Raw genomic sequence first — 18,111 nt, forward strand, 5'->3', positions numbered from 1 at the left:
CTTCTTAAATTTTAAAATGTATAACTGTTGGTAACTGTAAATTGAACCTGTATTATCTGGTGTTACAAAAAATAACTGTAAACAAAATGTACATTATCAACCTTCCCTTAATCTTAGTTAAATTTCATATTAATATCAGCAAATGTTCTAGTCAAAAGCCAAACTTCCTAGTATGTCCTCCAATTAGAAACATTAGAAATGAATCATTGTATAAATTCCAAAGCCATTGACACCAAATTGTTGTGATGAATTCTGTATGTTAAAAGTGCAAGTTATATTCTGTCAATCAATATATATCAATATATAGTATATCAATTTGTTCATGTATATTTTTGCATTGCCTACCTATGAATGAAAACATGTCCAGGTAGTGTAGTATTTATTACTCAGATGTTCAAACTGGTCATAACACACTCATGAATGACTCCGTCTTGAATCTTTTAGCAAAGTAAGGAGAAGGATGTTTTTTGTCCTTCAAGATAATGATTCTTGCGCTTGCAGTTCTCCATTCACTACCTTGCAGCAGCATAATGTGCCTTCACCGTCATGTGATCCACGTTATGTTACATTCTCAGACAAATTAACTCCACCTGATTTACTACTGTACTGTCATTTTTTATTATGCATAAGATATCATTACCCTTTGGCACATAAAAAACACCAGCACCTTCGAAATTTAAAAAGAAAAAAGGACAACATTACATTTTTTTTTACATTTTACAACGAAGCGCAAGTAAGACATGTCATCCGTTTGAAAAGTATATTGTCAAAAGCTGAGTGTTGTGTCAAGTATAACCAAGGCAGAGACAGTTGACTGGGGAGTGACTCAAGTAGCTGAACACTGGCATTAAAGGTTATTGATGATCAACTGTACCATGGAGTTACTGGAGGAGTTAACACACAATGTGGCAGTACAACAGCTTTTGTTGTGCCTTGTGATTTTCAAATATTACTTTTACTTCATAGTCAGCCTGCTACCAAGGGTAGGAGGACAATATTTAGATCATGGTACAGTACCATGTAGTATGTGGTCAAAAGCATACCTATCAAGGTATAGCATGGATCTCTTTGGGGGAAAACATTGCAGTGTTCAGTTCATACTTATGATATAACAGGGAAACATTATAAATATGTATGTTTCAGAAAATAACATCCCCACTGGATGACCTAGCTACCTATGCCTTAACTCAAACCAAGCACTTCAATACAAAACTGTAGTTTACAACAAGCAAGGGGATATGTACGGAAAGAGATTAGTACCAGCACAGATTGTTTTTGAATTGCTTAAATTTGGATTTGTCATGTCATTAGTATAATTTCAGATTCAGTTTTCTCAATTCAGACTGAGCTCTAGGAGACACACATCTGGAGACTTAAGAAAAGCAAATGAGCAAACATTCAATCCAACAATGTTGGAGGGCGTACCGACTAGTTTTCACTGGCCACTGTGACTAATTCCAGACATAAGCTCTCCGACATAGTTTATGTTCTTGTGTAGCTAGTTAAAGTGTAAGTAGAAATGAGACAAAGAAAAAAAATTCAACTAGTTAGTGTAAACTTGTAGTAGTAGTACCAGTACAACCTCAGACACTGGTGGATTAAATCTTGAATCTTGTTTGCTAAGTCCCCAGATGTGTGTCTAAGAGCTCAATCTGAATTGAGAAAACTGAATTTGAATTGAAAGACCCTAACCCTGAATTTGAAAGAAGTTAAAATTTAAATTCAATAATGATCACCTTCAATTTCAAGCTGTTGAATTCGATTACAAATTATAATTTTGAATTCATTAATTCAAAAAAATGCAATATTAGCATGACAAATTCAAATTTATGTAATTCATTAATTAATGTAATTCAAATACAGTCTCTGCTGGCGGAAATCTCTTTCCACAGACACGTCACTGACATTTGAATAAAGTGCAGGGGATTGTATCGCCAACAAAAATTAAATCAACTGAAAAGTTTGAGGCGTTCAGGCACAGAATAATCAGGGTAATTGTATCTTATATCCACTATATTATCAGAAAGAATGGGAGATCAGAAACAACTCTGATTTACATACTACATACAAACACATCAAAGTGAAAGCTGGAATATTTAAAGTTGTTGAAAGGAAAAATCCAACCTCCGATACGCTTACACTGTCAATCTGTGATGTTCAATGCATTCCATGAGTTATTCTGTTTTGAAGTGTTGTTATTTACCATTTTACCTGCATCCAATTTCCCTCAACCTGCCTCGCCTACTTCAGTCTATTTTCTACATTTCCACCAAACCTGACGACTACCATTGATGTTTTAGATTGTTGAGAATTTATCCAAATAAACTCCATTACGCTAGAAATATCTTGATGTTGACATCACGTCGTCTATGTTTGGCCACCTCTTCACAATAAGAAAAATACACAAAACAACAAAATGGACCCAGGAATGCCAAGTACATCGACAAAAGTTTTTTTTTTTTTTTTTAACCGTGTTAAAATGTTTTAGGGGGGGATTTTCCCTTCAACAGACAGTTTTCCAAACCAAACACATCCTTGGGCTACTGTCTAATCAATTTACAGTCTTTTAAAAAAAAAGAAAAGAAAACAACAACTATGTAGGTCTAGCTAACTATAAACAATTATATACAATCACCTTTGTACAGATTGATAACAGCTCAACAAAACAGAGAGACGCAGCTGGTATCCAAACTGTCAAAACAGAATGTTAGATTAGACAGAAGAAATGACTCCCATCTTGAGACGAGTTGGGAGCACCAAGTACTATTAAAGAGCAAGTGAATGAAACTGAACAGAAGTGCTCGGAGTTAAGGACCACTTCAAAACCTTCATTATGCTGGGTTTACATGCAACAAAGATATTTTAAAAACTCCTCTTTGTCCAAACCTTGTTGGTCTGAGCTCCTCTTTGATGATCATCCTATATTATTCTCAAATCCATCACTTCAAAAGACACACCACACCACCTCACAGTCTACTTGATCTGGTGTTACTGAGAGAACTCTTAAGGCTAAAATACCTTCCGACAAAGCTCTTTGGAATCAAGCTCATGCCTTCCTGACTAGCACAAAACAAAACAATTATATTAGTTGCAAAAACAGCAACCTCCTGTCATCTCTGGATGGTAAATGGACGACGACGGAGATCTTTGCTGAAATTTAAAGGCAGAAAAACCCTCTACCCCATCTGATGCGGTGACATCCTCGTCTTACATCTCATCCAGACCAAAATCCTCCTCGGGGAAGTCTCCCACGATCACACTCAGGGGCTTCACAAATCCACCGTATTTGTTCTCGCATTCAAAGTATCGCTTCCCTTTAACACTGTGGAGAGAAAACAAAAGAGGCAGGGTCAATTGGCAAGATCAAGACCGATCTAATAAGATTATGGAAGGTGTGCACAGCTACAGGAAAGGACAGTGCTCCTACCTTCCGTCGTGCTTTCCCATGGGCTCGTCATACTTTATGCCCACCCAGTAGCCTGGCTTGAAATCTGCTGTACCTGCAATAAAGGTGAGAACAGTGTTGTTTACACCGGGTACCTAATTCCTTTTGCCGTTTACTGTAACCCCCCCACCCCAGCAAACAATTATGACCCTGAGTATCTCACAGTCCATGTAAACAACTGAAAGGGGCAGTTACAGCAAAAACACAGTTATTTCTTCCAAAGGAAGGAAGGAATAGGAAATTGTATGTCTATTCATCTTGGTTAAGCGATTGCAAACAATACCTTTTTTCACCTTTTTATAATAAAAGTTGAATTTATAATTATAATGTACTAGAGCAAACAACAAAACAAGAAAGATTTTTTGGAAGGGAAGTCATATTTTATATCATTGAATAAAGTTAATTTACTGAAAACTGGAGTATTAGGATTCAGACGTCGTATAATAGGCATTAGGAGTCATTTTTTCAATATTTTGGGTGCTGTATAGCTGTGACTGCTAGCATAAGAACAATGTCTATGGTATAGCTGCTCCTGTTCTCTTCTTGATGAATCCAAACAGACCACAGACGACACAGTTTGTAACACCCCCATACAAGCATCAAGCATTCTGCAACGGATTCAAATTTGCTGTTGTCCACCAGGTGGCATTGAGTTACCACACATAACTTGACCTCCACAGGACCATACAGCACTTTGGTGTAACACAACAAAATCCATAACTGAACTGTGAATATGGTGGTACACAAACATGATAAAATGTATTTGGACAAAGCTTGGTAAACAAATATGATAGACTGACAATGCTACAAACCGCAAATAATACAGACACAAATTGCTTCCCCTACAAAAGAAAAATTTTGTTTCATTCTGTCTTGTGTTTAGGAGAAACTCCCTTTTAGTGCTCATGAATTACAACAAAGGCTGCTCTGTTGGAAAGAAAATCCTCACCAGCACAGGCTTTACACCTAGCCTGGTATCCAGCCCCTATGAATCGCAGTTTTCCGCACTCTTCGAATTTGCATGGCGATTCATATATTCTTATGAATCGCCATGCAAATAGAGCAGCCTTTGTTGTAATTCATGAGCACTAAAAGGGAGTTTCTCCTAAACACAACAAAGGCTGCTCTATTGGAAAGAAAATCCTCACCAGCACAGGCTTTACACCTAGCTACACCCAGGCTACTTAACACCAATGTCCTGAAGCAATGTCAGCTAAGCTTTAGCCACACTTACCGACATACATAACTGTGCCAAGCTTAGTGGGTTGCCCAGAGACTTGCACTTGGCAGCGGTTGCCAACAGCAATGGCATCAGCAGCAGTCTTCTCCTCAGCCTCTCGAGCAGCAAGCTCAGCTTCTTTCTTGGCCACTTCCTCCTCATTGAAGCGACCAATACGTTGTTTCTTCATGAATGACCTTACACTTCCTGAAAGGAAGCAGGTTGGTTTGTACTTACACTCTTGCTTCATAGACTACAGGTAGCACATGGCCTACAGAATGCCCCCCTTCCCCACTGGCTACTTTCCTCATTTTAGCAGGATACTTCAAAACTTATTGAGAACTCAGTATTAGAATGATGAGGTTGTATTTTTAATCTTCAATAATTCTATTTATAGTATAGCCATCAGTAGCTTATCCTTTGCTGCTGCAATGTTGCATTTGCTCTTGAATAACAAGAGCAAATAATGTAAATAATATTTCTTCAAGTATATCGAAAACACACAAATAAATAAGATTAAGATTGCACTTTTTTATTTTAAATAGATTATGCTGTGAGATGTACTAGTTTGAGAGAGTTTGTGAGAAATAACTAAGCATGCCAGACTGTACCTGTTCTCTTTTCATACGCATCGTCTGAGATTTCAAACTTCTCCACTTTAGACAGGTCAGTGAACTCCCCTTTCTGAGCTCCACTTATGTCAATAACCTGTGGAAACAAATCAGATTCAGGATGAGACAAATCAGACCTGTTAAGTGTCTCTGAAGCTCATGAGAATCCCATAGCAGAAGTTGATGATTAAAAGTCCTTTGTCAATGTTGAGCTGCGGTAGTAAATATTTTGCTAAGATATGCAGCTAAATGCTGCTCCATAGGCTTTTAACTTGAAGGATATTCTTAAATGGTTCAGTCCTTGAAGTAAATCTTATCCTGTGACATGGATGCAAGTATCTTGCAAGTAGCCTATATGTCTTTTCATTGCAATACAGACGACACACAGCTAAACCTCCCCTTGAAGCCCAGCGACCTCACCTGTCTCGACAGTCTGCAGTGCCTTTAAAATATTAAGAGTTGGAGGTCTGTGAACTTCCTCCAACAATGAATCTGAAATTGTTCTTTTCGGTCCTCCTGTCAGAATATTATCTGCAGCAGACTGGGTATTTTAGCTTCCTACATGAAAGCTGCAGCTAAGAACCTAGGGGTGTTCTTTGACTCCAATTTAACTTTTGACATACAACTCAAAAGCAGTAGTGCTTTCTGTGGCTGAGAACAGTTTAAAAAATGAACCGTTACTATCCTCAGCGGATTAAGAGAAAGTCATTCATGCATTTATTTCCTCCTACTTAAATTACTGCAACTCTCTTTTCTCCTGCCTTACTCAAAAGTGTCTGTCATGCTGCCGCAAGGGTTCTGTCTGGCAGCCAAGCGAGCTTGAGCTCGTGACGGTCTCGAAACCTGAGACTGAGCTAATTAATGAGCTCCAATCAGAATGCGCTCAACTTGAGTATTAAGTTTTATCGTTTGCCAGGTATGTCACTCACAGGAGGATCTGCAGTGCCATGACGTTGTACATCAGTTTACCTGAACATAGCGAGCGTAAATATTGATACCTAACATTTGAACCAAGCACTGGAAGCTTGGTTTTTTTTTTTTTAAAGTCAAGCCAGTGGTTGCTGTTAAAGCCTTTATTACCGGGTAGGATTTGCTAGTCATGCTTGTAGAAAAAAAAGTATGTTAATGCAAACATCTATAAATGTTATCATATGACACTTTATTGAGACTTGATGGACTATGGTGTGCTAAAAAGATAAAGCTCCAAATAAAATGCTATATCACCCTGTAGCTAATACTGTCAAAGAGATTATTTAAGATGTGCTTTTCCTTTGTTAACTTGAACAGAGAACTTTTACCATCACGTGTTATTTAGTGTACTGCTGAACCTGCCAGCATCTGGGTGTATTTGAGAGTGTGTCTATCACTGAACAGCTACATACGTGTATTCTGCAGTCATCATCCACGGGATAGGAACCCAGCAGGGCTTCATTCTCATCAAGTTTCTGCAGGAACTTGTCACTGGTGCTGAACAGCTCAAGGTCCATGCAGGAGGCAGACGTGCCCACAAGCATCTCCAACTTTTGCTACCATAAAAACAAAACAGAACAAAAGGGAAAATTGTCTTACATTGTGTGAGCCTGGTCTGACAGGATCCCACCATAAAGCCAAATTGTGCATTCTTGTGACAGTGTACAAAGGGCAAAGTGGAGGAAACTCCTGAGACTTACCTTGAACTCTGCTATGCTGATACCTCTGTCGAATCTGCGCTGCACCTCGAACGAGCTGAGGGTGCTGGTCAGGCGTACATTCACAATGGGATTGGTGATAACTGTCACTCCACCGTCCATTATTCAATGTGTATGGAGACAGCTAATAGGGAAACACTAAAAAGAGCGCACAAATTATGCAGTGTAGGTAGCAAAAGACAAGAGAAAGGTTTAGTTTGAATCCTAACGTTAACTTTTCATACTTTCTTCCATACATTTCTACTAGACATGTTCTAGTGTTGGAATTCGAGGTTGCGTATGTTTATGTTCATTTAGTACTATATTCTTGTTTATATTCTATTATCCTTTGCTGCAATAGTCCAATTCCCCACGGGGATCAATACACTTTCATTTGTATCTTATCTTAATTTAGGTAGCTAGCTTAGATTAGCTAAGTGTTAGCAAACAGCTTGGGCGGCTAGCAGCACCAGAGTCACGTTGGATACATTGAGAACCCTCAGCTAACAGTTAGTTAGCAACGTTGCCATAGTTACTTACATATATGTATGTTTTTCTTCGATGATAATAAATAACTTTGTGGAAAACCTACCAGTCCGTATCCGTATTAGCAGCTAACGTTAGGCCGCTGGTCAAACAATAAGTATTAAATCGCAATGAAAAGATGGAACCAGTTGCCTCGCTCTGTAGCTGTTATGCTCAAGCTAAAAAAAACCAACGACATCAATTCCTGCTACGCCCAGTTCTGGAACTTTCTACCCGCCCACCAACCAAAATACGCCAATCGTGTCGCGAGGCAATACGCTCGGCCAATGATATTACGATACACCGCGAAAAGCCTCTTTGGTACGCCTACATACCGTAGACTGACACGATCAACAACCAATCATCAAATTGGATAAAATTGTTTGTAGAAAAAGAGTGTGGACGTAACCTGTGGTAACCACGCAGTGGCGCTACACTCCATATCATGAAGACCAACAAAGTTTCTGTACTTTTAATGACTGTTAACGATCAGAGGATTTATACGGCTGAGATTCGACAAGAATTACAAACATTATGAATAGTGATATCTTCTTTGTAGTTCGGAAGTGAACGATGTATGGTTTAGACTATTTAGGTTTATGAACAGTATATTTTGCCCTGAGTGACTTGACAGTAAAATATAGTACAGCCTGTAAGGCCGCCCCAGCCATAAATAACACTGTGAGAATCCCAGTAGACTTAAAGGCTCATTATAATTATATCGTGCAGAACAAGCAGACCTTGCTTGGGTCCGAATCTAGTGTTAGACGCACGTCCCATTTCCCCCCCCAATTGACCAATCCACAGAATGTGTTATGGATATCCAAAATGATTAAACATAGCTCTATTTTCTATTTTTGTTACGATCTGTTTGGTCTGGCATCTGTAAATGCAAATATAATTTATTAGACCTACAGACCGTCCCATTGTTGTTACTGATGAAAACGGGTTATTTTGTAATGAAGTAGTTTGATTGTAAATTTCATAAATTGTAAACTGATCTACCTGCCAGGAACACATAAGGGCGCGCTCTTCAAATTAATTTCACAGCAACGGACATTCCCTTCAGAAAACTATGCCCTAAGCACTGCTGGATAATAACAGAGCATGTATGGGCAGAGAGGAGAAGATCAAAGACTGCCAGATGCCAGACAGGACGGGGACGGAGGGGGCTGAGAGGTTTACATTCCTGTGGTTGTATAGTGGAGATGCAGGTCTCCTCTTCACACCTCACCTGCACGTCACGCCCAGGTGTATGCACGTTTACTGTAGCCCTGTCTCAGTTGGTTATCCTAAAGAGCATACCCAGTTTGTATTCATCTGACACACAGACTTTGTTTCTCACACTGACTGACTGATCAATCTTGTTATGTAGTCGATATAAGCGTGTTTTGAAGTTTTGATATTCAGAGACTTTGCCTTAGGGTTTATTGAACTGACGCCCCAGTGTTGCATGGATAAAGCCCCTAAGCCTGATTTCCCTCTTTTAATAAGCATATCTGCTGCAAGTCAAATATTACCCTTGTGTGTACAGGCCTAATTGTGTGTATTTGTAGTGAGGGTGTTTGCATGGAGAAACCACATCAGATACACCGAACTGTGGGATCCAGTTGGAGAACTCAAAGGTCCCATCTGAACAAACATCGACACACTGCCTTGCCCAAGTCACCATAATCACATATTACAAATGTTGACTAATGCTTTTTGCAAATTGTCAAATTTTTCCAGGAATCTAAAACAAAGACGAATCCAAACCATATGGAAGGATAGGCCTATTATATATAACATCCCTTAACAGTGTTATATAATGTTATAAAATATGAAAAAGTAGAATATGGTCACTATAAACTCACTATAGAGTATCAGAAACTCATGTGCAAATCCCTATGGGCATATTTTAGGAATATTAATGTTAAGGTAACGAAAGGATGTGACGCTTTTCTTCCATGAGAATTTGGAAAACTCCATCACTAGTGGTGGAAACTCTCAAGCATTTTTCCATAAGTGTCCAGTGCAGATTTGGTTTGAGCTCTGGGTGATGATGTGACATGCCATATACTCCCCATCATATTCATGTTTAGCACACTATTCATTGACCACTGGACCTCTGTGGACGGGGACAGTCATCCTGCAAGAGACCAGAACAGAAAAAAAAAAACAATCAAACTGCATTTACTGGAATTTACTGTGCGTAACCTGCCCTAAGGGGTTGAGTTGCTAAATATCATTATGCAGTAACATTGCAGATAACAAAGCCACCAGAACCGTGTTTTTAGTATAACCTATTGCAGAATATGCCTTGTTAACTTAAATGTTGCCTGTATTTTGACTAGAGTAAATACACTATACACTGCTTTAGTTGCAATAAAGAGTCCAGAGAAATGTGTCAAAGACATATTTTTGTGAAATTTACGCTGTGAAATTTCATTTGGCCATGCATTTGAATGGGACAAGTTGCACCCAACTGCTATAATACATTTTAGGAGGATATAGACCTACATATATCACAAATATCAATCTATAAATCCCTAGGGATATTATAGGGATAATACGGTCATACAGTGGGAGATTCTAAGTACGTCAAAGTCACTATAAACTCACTGTTTAATGCCACAGATACACAATAAGTCCCTATAGGAACATTGTGGTGATTTTTCATGCAGGGAAAGGGGCGTGACCGCTGGTAGTTGCAGCAAACATTCATGGTTTCGTCGACGGTCGGAGAATGGGAGAGAGAGAGAGAGAGAGCGCTGCAGAGGGAGGGAGGGAGGAGGAACTGGAAGAAAAAAAGTTAAAGTAAAAATGGCTTCCTTGTCTTTGGAGTCTGCAGAACAATCTGAGAATAGCCCGGAGAAGCCCACGACAGCGGAGCTGAAAGAAGAGACGGATCCGGACCAAGTTTCGGAACAACTGCTCCAAACTTTCCAAAAGTCGGCTCTAAGTTTTTCCACTGACCAAGTATCATGTCTTTGCGAGGCCCTTCTGCAGGCGGGCAATGTGGATCGCCTGTGGAGATTTCTATCCACCATACCTCATTCGGCCGAGCTGCTACGTGGCAACGAGACCCTGCTGAAGGCCCAGGCATTAGTGGCTTTCCACCGGGAGGAGTTCAAGGAGCTGTACGCCATCCTGGAGAGCCACGACTTCCACCCGTCTAACCATGGGTTCCTGCAGGACCTCTACCTGCAAGCTCGCTACAAGGAGGCGGAGAGGTCCCGGGGCCGCAGCCTGGGCGCCGTGGACAAATACCGGCTGAGGAAGAAGTTCCCCCTGCCCAAAACCATCTGGGACGGAGAGGAGACGGTGTACTGCTTCAAGGAGAAGTCTCGCAACGCCCTGAAAGAGTGCTACAAGAGCAACAGGTACCCTACTCCGGACGAGAAGAAGAACCTGGCCAAAGTGACCGGACTGTCCCTCACTCAGGTCAGCAACTGGTTCAAGAACCGCAGGCAGAGGGACCGAACCCCGTCCGGGACACACAGCAAAAGGCAAGGCAAAAACGTCTAACCACACAACACCAATCAGTTGATTTAAGTCATGGTAACTACATTAGATTTGATTAAAATTCAGAGATGTGGGTGAATCCATATTCAGACAACAATTGCCCTGAAGTTGAATGTATTTGTTTATTTATTTGTAAAACGTAAAACACTCTATGCTCGGCTCACATCTGTTTACAGAGTGATGATGTTTTCTAACTTGACTGATCACTTCAACTGATCACTGAAAGCTGAATGGTAAACAAAGCTCCACAGGCCTACTTGTCACGCAACGTAAAAAAAGAAAAAAGGAAAAAAGGAGGGTGTAAACACCTTAAAACAACAAAATATAGCGGCAAGTAAATAGACGGACTGTGGAAGTAACTGTTGACAGTGATGAAGCCACACAGGTCCTAGAGAGCAGGTCTGGGACCAAGAGCATGTTGCTTTGTTGTGAAATGTGAGATCCAGGCGCCCACTACGGCTCAAGTTTCCTGAAATCCTGCACTGCGTCCCAGGCCCTGCAGAGCCGCGGTGGCTGAGGTTAAAGTTAAGCTTAAACTGGTGGGGGAAAAGGGAATACATCAAATTAATTGTTCTTTATTAAAAACAATTACAATCTTCACTTTTACACTGACTGAAATCACAAAGTATGTAAATTTTGCCATGCAGAGAGAGGAACATGTGTGGCGAGATAAGAGAGAATACAGCAGATTTATCTTATCAGACTTCAGGGCTTGTGGTGGTCTGGCAGTGAGACAGCCAATCCCCAATGTTATGGTAAAGATACTATCTTTATAATAGAAGGTTCCTAGGAATCTTATCCATGTTTGTCTTCTATCTGCTCTGAGATAGCTTTGAGCTTTTAAGGGTCTGGGTAGCTGACCCAACAGAGCAATAGTAGAGATGCACCGATATGTTTTTTTGAGGTCAATACTGATATCCGATATTTTCAGACCCATATCGGCCAATACTGACATGATATGCATATTTGTAAGAATCTTAGTACAAATTCACAGAGAAAACTTGAAAATCACCTTTTAGAGCCTAAAGTGAAAACAAGGTGTAATGTAAGACATTAAGCACTAAGGTAATTTATCCTCATTGAAACAAATGTGAATACATGATGATGGAATGATTTTCATTTGCTCAACTCACTGTACACACATTTCTAGGATTACTTGCATTTTGGAAGAATGGTGTGCTTTGAGCAGATCTCATACAGAAATCACAATAAAGGCATTTTGACATCATTTTGCACAACAAAAAGCAATTAACTGGAAGCTGGAGAAAGCTGTTCTGAATCTACAGCAGGATTTTTAAGCTTACTGTTAACTCTAGGTGCGAGACAAACAGGTACCACAATGTTCGTCTTTTCCCTAAGAAAAAAACAAGCACATAATTTGTGATGAACTGCGAAAAGTGAAAAGTGACTCACTCGGGATTAAAACCCAGGATCTCTGGCGTGGCAAACCTATGCTTTACCAACTGAGCTAAACTCAAAGTGATGCAGCAGTTAGACTCATGCAGCCGTTATAGCTGTGTTTTTAATTTTTGGGACCAATCAACCAACATAGTGACTTATACTAGCTAATACAGCTAAAAAGAAAAACAGCAGTAACTGTAACAGAGGGTGAGCATTTACACTCTTAAAAGTATTCAGTTGTTTACTGCCCTAAAATTAATAAAAATCACAACATATCTAATCAAAACATGAATCACTGTGCATTCAGACTTGTGACTAAAATGTAACCCTTGAATAGAAATCTAAGGAATGCGGCGCTACCTGATTATCCCCAATCCTATGTGGGGTCTTGCTGTATCTGGGCAGTGGTGAGCTCAAAACATTTGCCTTGTATACCTTTAAGGTATACAAGGTAAAGGTAGAGCAACAATAAAAGTACACCATCACCTTCTGTCCTGAGCTCAAACCATGTAAAAGCTTAGAATAGTTTATATTAAAGAGGGAACGGATTAGAGGATAACTGTGTTGAAGGTGAGTAATCACAAAAGGATTTAGTCTAATGCCCTACGTTGCCAATCAGAGAGATGAGTAACGCTTGGTACTAAAACCCTCCAAACACACACATATTTTCCTTTCCTTTGACCCGTTTTTCTTTTCTTCCATTTCAGTGAGTCTGATGGCAACCACAGCACAGAGGATGAGGCGAGCAACATGGATGATACCCCTGACAAGCCCGAGGAACTTTCTGGCTCCACGACTCCCATCATCTCTCTCTCTGGAGTCCCCTGCAGCACAGGCCAGCTCATCCTCAATGGGTCCAGTGGCTTCCTCACAGCCTCCCAACCATTATTACTCAATGGAAGTTCCCTGATCTCCAGTACCGGTGCTGGGGTCATAATCAATGGGATAAGCCTGAGCGATTGCCAGACAGTCACACTGAGTCCTGTTGCAGCCAGCTCTCCTTTGATCCTCAATGGGGCCCAGGTAATAACCAAACCCAGTATCAGTCTGCAGCAGCAGCCACAGCAAGCGATATCTGTAGCAGAGCAAGGGGTTTCGGCCATGGAGGCCAAGACAAGCAGTCTCCCAACAGTGGTTCTGAGCACTACCAACGCACCCGTCTCAAACCCCTCATCAAACATCTCTCTTCCTCTGGAAACCAAGGCAGACAGTGGCAATGGGACGAGCCCTGCTCTGGATTTCATCAATGTCCCAGAGGGAATGGTAATCAAATCAGAGGGCAGTGGTCAGACAGTATCTCCCTCATCCTCGCCTTTATCCCCTTCTTCATCAACTCTGTCCTCCCCAACCTCTCTCCCTTCGCTAGTCTTAACACAAAATGCCCAACCCCAGGAGCCTCTCATCCTCCCAGCCTCCATCTCCTCTACCGGCGCAGTGATCTCCAGTTCTGTCGTTTCTCTCTCCAGCCAGCAAGGGGAGTATGTTGTGTTTGCCACTGCTGGCTCCCAGTTAACCCCCCCTAGCTCCGCCTGCCACGTGGTGTCCTCCAGCACCTCCACTCCTCAGGTCTTCTCTCTGCCCCAGGTCGTGCCCTCCATCCAGGGTATACCAGTGTCCCAGCTGGTCCAGCACTCTTCTGGAGCCCAGGTCTCCCAGTGCCCTCAGTTAGTTCCTGTATCCCCCCTCACTTCTCCGCTACCCCAGGCCACCCTTCCTCACTTCCAGAGCCCCCAGACTATGAACACAGGCAACAGACTGGCGCAGCGGCTCCCTCAACAACAGCAGCAGCAGAATGGATCCACAAATCTAGCTGAAGGTGCTACCACCATAGTCTCTGTCTCTCAGCTCACCAGTGGCCAGCTCCCCCAGGGACTGACACTTCAACTGGGGGACCAAACCACAACCACCACCCCGACTATCAGCCAAATCCAGACCGCACAAGGCCCACAAGCTATTCCCATCTCTTCCACGACACAGGTGGTCCCAGTCCCCCAGTCCAAAGACACAGCTCCAGCACAGTTAGTTCCCCTCTCCGTACCGCAGCTGGTCCCAGTCTCGTCCATCCAGGCTTCTTCCACTCTCTCTTTCCCCCAAGTGGTCCCCGCCGCTCCTTCTCTCTCCATCCCCTCTGCTGGAGTGCCCTTACAGATCCTGACCTCGGCTCCTGGAGCTGGCGGGGTCACACAGGGCCCTTTTAGGATAAACCAGCTGAGGCCCATTCAGAGTGTGGGTCCCCCCACCAGCGTCACCCCTGGAGTGCAGCTCCTCAACTCTGGAGTTATTCAACTCCCCTCTACATCTCCAGGTATTTTGACTTCATATAGCCATTTGTAAATGTACTAGGGTTATGTATGAATGTTTATTTAATGACATCTTCATGGAAATGTGTGAGATTTTCATCCAGATGCCACAGTATGGATTGGTAAAGTTTTGAAGTTTTAACTTAACACAGCCTAAATAACTTTAAATGTATCATTTTCCTCTGCTGTAGGTAACCTCGTCCTAGGTGGAAGCCCCTACCTGAGTGTCCAGCAAGGCAAGCTGATTCTGACCATCCCAGCAGGCATCCAGCTCACTAGCCTCCTCAAACCAGTTCCTGAGGCTTCTCCCATCTCCGCCAATGGAGCGGGCCACATTCTCACCCCTCCTGTAGCCTCCCAGCTGACACCCACATCAGGCTCGACTCCCAGCACCCTTACATCGTCTCCTCTCAGTTTCATCAACTCATCCCCACTATACTGTGCTCCAGAGACTGGGGTTGCAACCAGCCAAACGCCTACCGTTCACTCCCCCCATATCCTGGACCATTCGGTCACCCCCACACCACCAAACACCCTCACTCCAGAGAGCATGCTCTCCCTCAGTCCCATGTGCAGCGGAGTGACACCCAACACTCAACTGTCCCAGCCCGCCTGGAGCCCTGTACCCCTCTCCACGTCGGCTAGTCTGACTCTGTTTGACGTCCGTGGGAAGGGGGACCTACCTGAAGACCCAGCTTTGTTAGGCCTACCTGGAGGAGAGTCCCTGCTTCTGGGCAGCCCTTCTCCAGAGCAGGATGTGGAGGCTCGGTCACCACTAGGGAATCCAGAGGAGATGGACGGGGACACCAAGATTCTTACTCAGCTCCAGTCTGTTCCTGTGGATGATGAGCTGGGCTTGTAGACGGTTTCCCTTGCTGGCCTGCAACACCACTTTTCTGAAAACGAAAACAATGAGACATACGTTACAGGCTATGGTCTTTGTTTTTAGCAATCTGAGAGATTGTCTTTTTTTTAATTGGTCTATCCTATAAGACCTAAATGTCTCTCTTATTGACTTGCATGAAGATATGGACAGGTTCTGACATGTATGACAGTGGTGCTCTCTCAGTATGATCTGATACCATCACGGTCTTAGCTGGCACTTAGTCGTCCGTTGAGATAAATCCTCTCCAGTTTTTTCACATGGACGGGCAGGGTAATTGTATGGGATATTCACCTGCTGATTGAACACCATATTGATTGACCTGGACAATATCCCTCTGAGGTTTGCCTGAGGATTTTTGGGTTTCAGTGCAAAGGTTTTCACTTAACTCCTTATGTGCCTTTGTCAGTCTCTCATAAACTTTGTGCCTTGCCTGTGTTACCAGATCCAGTCAGAAGAACCAACATGGATTAGTCCACTTGGCCTCAGCTGCAGGTGTAAAAAAAACGATACTATATTATGCAAGGCGTGGTGACTTGGCCTATTCTCCCTGCAGTTTTGTGTACTGCCGTCCAAGTTCAGGCAGTAAGATTTGTTGTACTCAGAAGTGGATGTCTGGGGTTTTGGTTGGCAGTAGCAGAGCAGTGGGCCCACTACATTTCACCAGACTGTCTGGGAAAGCCACAAATTTAGACAAATTCAGGATAGCGGAGTATCGTATGACTGTCCAGAACTCAGTGGTTCAAGAGTTCGGTTCTCTTTCGCGTCTTCACAGCCTGAATGAAATATAATTCTACAAACACTCCGACTATATTCTTCACATGAGGAACTGTGAGACATATAGAAAAGCTGGTTGAGAGTTTTTGTGTGAAACCATTTGATTAACAGTTTCTTCACCAGTATTTTATTACTGCAAGTTACTGAAGTCTGGGTTGAAACATGCACCCTAACTGACAGTCATCAGTAAATGATTTTAAGTTACTTTGTGTAGAACCCAAGTTAGAATTCTATCCTCTGCAAGTAAAAGTGTAACATAGGAGATGAAACGGTTCGTACTCTATGCAATGCATGTAAAGTTTTCTATAGGACACACTACGTGGCACAGTGGCTGAGTTCAAAAGCCAGTGAACTTGGGAGATGAAAAGCTTTTTATACACTGAGCTTTTAAATGAAGCATGACAGTGCGTTACACTAAAACCTTTGCTGTGATCCCACTGAGGGATATTTGTTGTTGAATGCATCCACAATCTCACAGTGTGTTTTCAATTTCTTTTACAACTTTAAGTGCCTTATTTTGAAGTTTGTTAGGATTAATGCTTTTAAAATATGTTTGGACTTTTTATAGCATCTCACAATTGCTATATGCCCAACCAAATTTCCGCCTCTACTCCATATGAATTTCATGATTACCCACATTTGTTTTTCTGTTTGATCTCTAATGAAAGGTAATGTGACGGCCCAGGTTGCATGGTCATTGCTCCATCTCCTTTTTTTTGTATATTTTGCACATTTCATTCACACCATGTTTACGCTGCTCTGCTGTGTTGTTATGACAGTGGTTGGGCTTAGATTCCATTCTGAAATTTCCACTGTGGTGCTTCCCACTTGAAAGACTAGTTGAAATGGTAAATGGTAAATGGTGGGACAGGATTTCCTGATGGACTCCAGTGTGACTTGGTGCAATAGCTCCTTCAGTTTAAATCTAAAGTGCTCGCCATCTTATGAGCGTTCCACTGTCATAACACAGGTAGCAGTCAGATCTTTGGCCTATTATGGTACACAAAACTACACTTCAGTGTCACACATCTAGTTACAATAATGGCCTTTGGTTTTTTTTAGTGTGTTTGTTGTTTGTCTCTTTTGTACATTTAATCTATTTAAAGCATGTATCAATCAGTTTCTAGTTTTAATTGAAAGAAAACGAGAAGTCCTTGTGGGAAATGGGCATAGGAAATGGTATTCATTTTCACTTGGAAGGTTACATTGTTTTCAAAGTTTCTCAGACTGCAGGTGTTGAAATCACCACTTTTCAGAGTAGATAAGTCATCGTTGCTACGTTTTGAAATAGGTCACCCCCTGTTGCTGGCCAAATTTGTATGCTAATTTGCTCCCAATGGCCATTAGGTAGATTGTGAAATGGCTCAGACAAATAGTCTGAGTTATACCAATCATACCACACATTAGTTGGAGGAAAGGGAAAGTATGCTTGTATATGTAAAGTATGGTAGTCTGCGTCTGTTTATATGAGCCATTTTTTGCCAAAGTATGTAGACGTTTAAGCCCATGTGGGCTTATGCACATTTATAACCCAAATGTTTGTCAAGCCTGGGATACAATGTATTTACTCCCTCCTACCTGACACATATATGCCTCCAGATTTAACCAAAGATAATGTATTTTGATTGACTTATTGATAGTTTTGAAAGGGATCATTTTTGTCTGTCATACAAGGTTCTTGTTTTCTCATTTTTGTACTCAAAGGCATTCTATTTTTTATATTACTGTTCATGATATTGTAATAAACTACATTTACAAAACAGTTCTGTGTATAGTATA

The 18,111-nt window shown here is 41.7% G+C and overlaps 2 protein-coding genes across 5 annotated transcripts; one reads left to right on the forward strand and one right to left on the reverse strand.

Moving 5' to 3' along the window:
* Window positions 1-362: 362 nt before the first annotated feature.
* Window positions 363-7,668, reverse strand: tbcb (tubulin folding cofactor B). Of its 2 annotated transcripts, none has more exons than XM_071512582.1 (7): window positions 7,535-7,668; window positions 6,946-7,101; window positions 6,658-6,801; window positions 5,276-5,372; window positions 4,680-4,871; window positions 3,428-3,500; window positions 363-3,322 (listed from the first exon to the last, which is right to left on the reverse strand). In XM_071512582.1, exons 2-7 carry the CDS (start codon window positions 7,063-7,065, stop codon window positions 3,208-3,210), a joined length of 741 nt encoding a protein of 246 aa, XP_071368683.1. In that variant the 5' UTR covers window positions 7,066-7,101; window positions 7,535-7,668; the 3' UTR covers window positions 363-3,207. The 2 variants fall into 2 exon arrangements, with proteins under 2 accessions (XP_071368683.1, XP_071368684.1); XM_071512583.1 differs by having other exon boundaries at window positions 7,483-7,614.
* A 2,589-nt stretch (window positions 7,669-10,257) lies between these two features.
* six5 (SIX homeobox 5) lies at window positions 10,258-18,032 on the forward strand. 3 transcript variants are annotated; one of them, XM_071512573.1, is made up of 4 exons: window positions 10,270-10,955; window positions 13,080-14,168; window positions 14,271-14,677; window positions 14,864-18,032. In XM_071512573.1, exons 1-4 carry the CDS (start codon window positions 10,270-10,272, stop codon window positions 15,532-15,534), a joined length of 2,853 nt encoding a protein of 950 aa, XP_071368674.1. In that variant the 3' UTR covers window positions 15,535-18,032. The 3 variants fall into 3 exon arrangements, with proteins under 3 accessions (XP_071368675.1, XP_071368674.1, XP_071368673.1); XM_071512572.1 differs by having other exon boundaries at window positions 13,080-13,411; window positions 13,457-14,677; XM_071512574.1 differs by having other exon boundaries at window positions 10,258-10,955; window positions 13,080-14,677.
* Window positions 18,033-18,111: the final 79 nt, after the last annotated feature.

This window comes from Centroberyx affinis, unplaced genomic scaffold (assembly GCF_046629955.1).
Source record: "Centroberyx affinis isolate AG114_WGS23_722 - 3 ecotype Tasmania unplaced genomic scaffold, CSIRO-AGI_Caff_v1 ptg006358l_1, whole genome shotgun sequence".
Taxonomy (NCBI): domain Eukaryota; kingdom Metazoa; phylum Chordata; class Actinopteri; order Beryciformes; family Berycidae; genus Centroberyx; species Centroberyx affinis.

Bases quoted from the DNA above. Each gene is read 5' to 3' on its own strand.
- tbcb (XM_071512582.1), bottom strand. From the start codon at position 7,065: ATGGACGGTGGAGTGACAGTTATCACCAATCCCATTGTGAATGTACGC. The intron at 6,802-6,945 runs GTAAGTCTCAGG...TTTTTATGGTAG, and splicing joins TCAGCATAGCAGAGTTCAAG to CAAAAGTTGGAGATGCTTGT. The intron at 3,323-3,427 runs GTAGGAGCACTG...TTCTCTCCACAG, and splicing joins ATGGGAAAGCACGACGGAAG to TGTTAAAGGGAAGCGATACT.
- six5 (XM_071512574.1), top strand. From the start codon at position 10,270: ATGGCTTCCTTGTCTTTGGAGTCTGCAGAACAATCTGAGAATAGCCCG. The intron at 10,956-13,079 runs GCAAGGCAAAAA...CTTCCATTTCAG, and splicing joins TCCGGGACACACAGCAAAAG to TGAGTCTGATGGCAACCACA. The intron at 14,678-14,863 runs GTATTTTGACTT...CCTCTGCTGTAG, and splicing joins ACTCCCCTCTACATCTCCAG to GTAACCTCGTCCTAGGTGGA.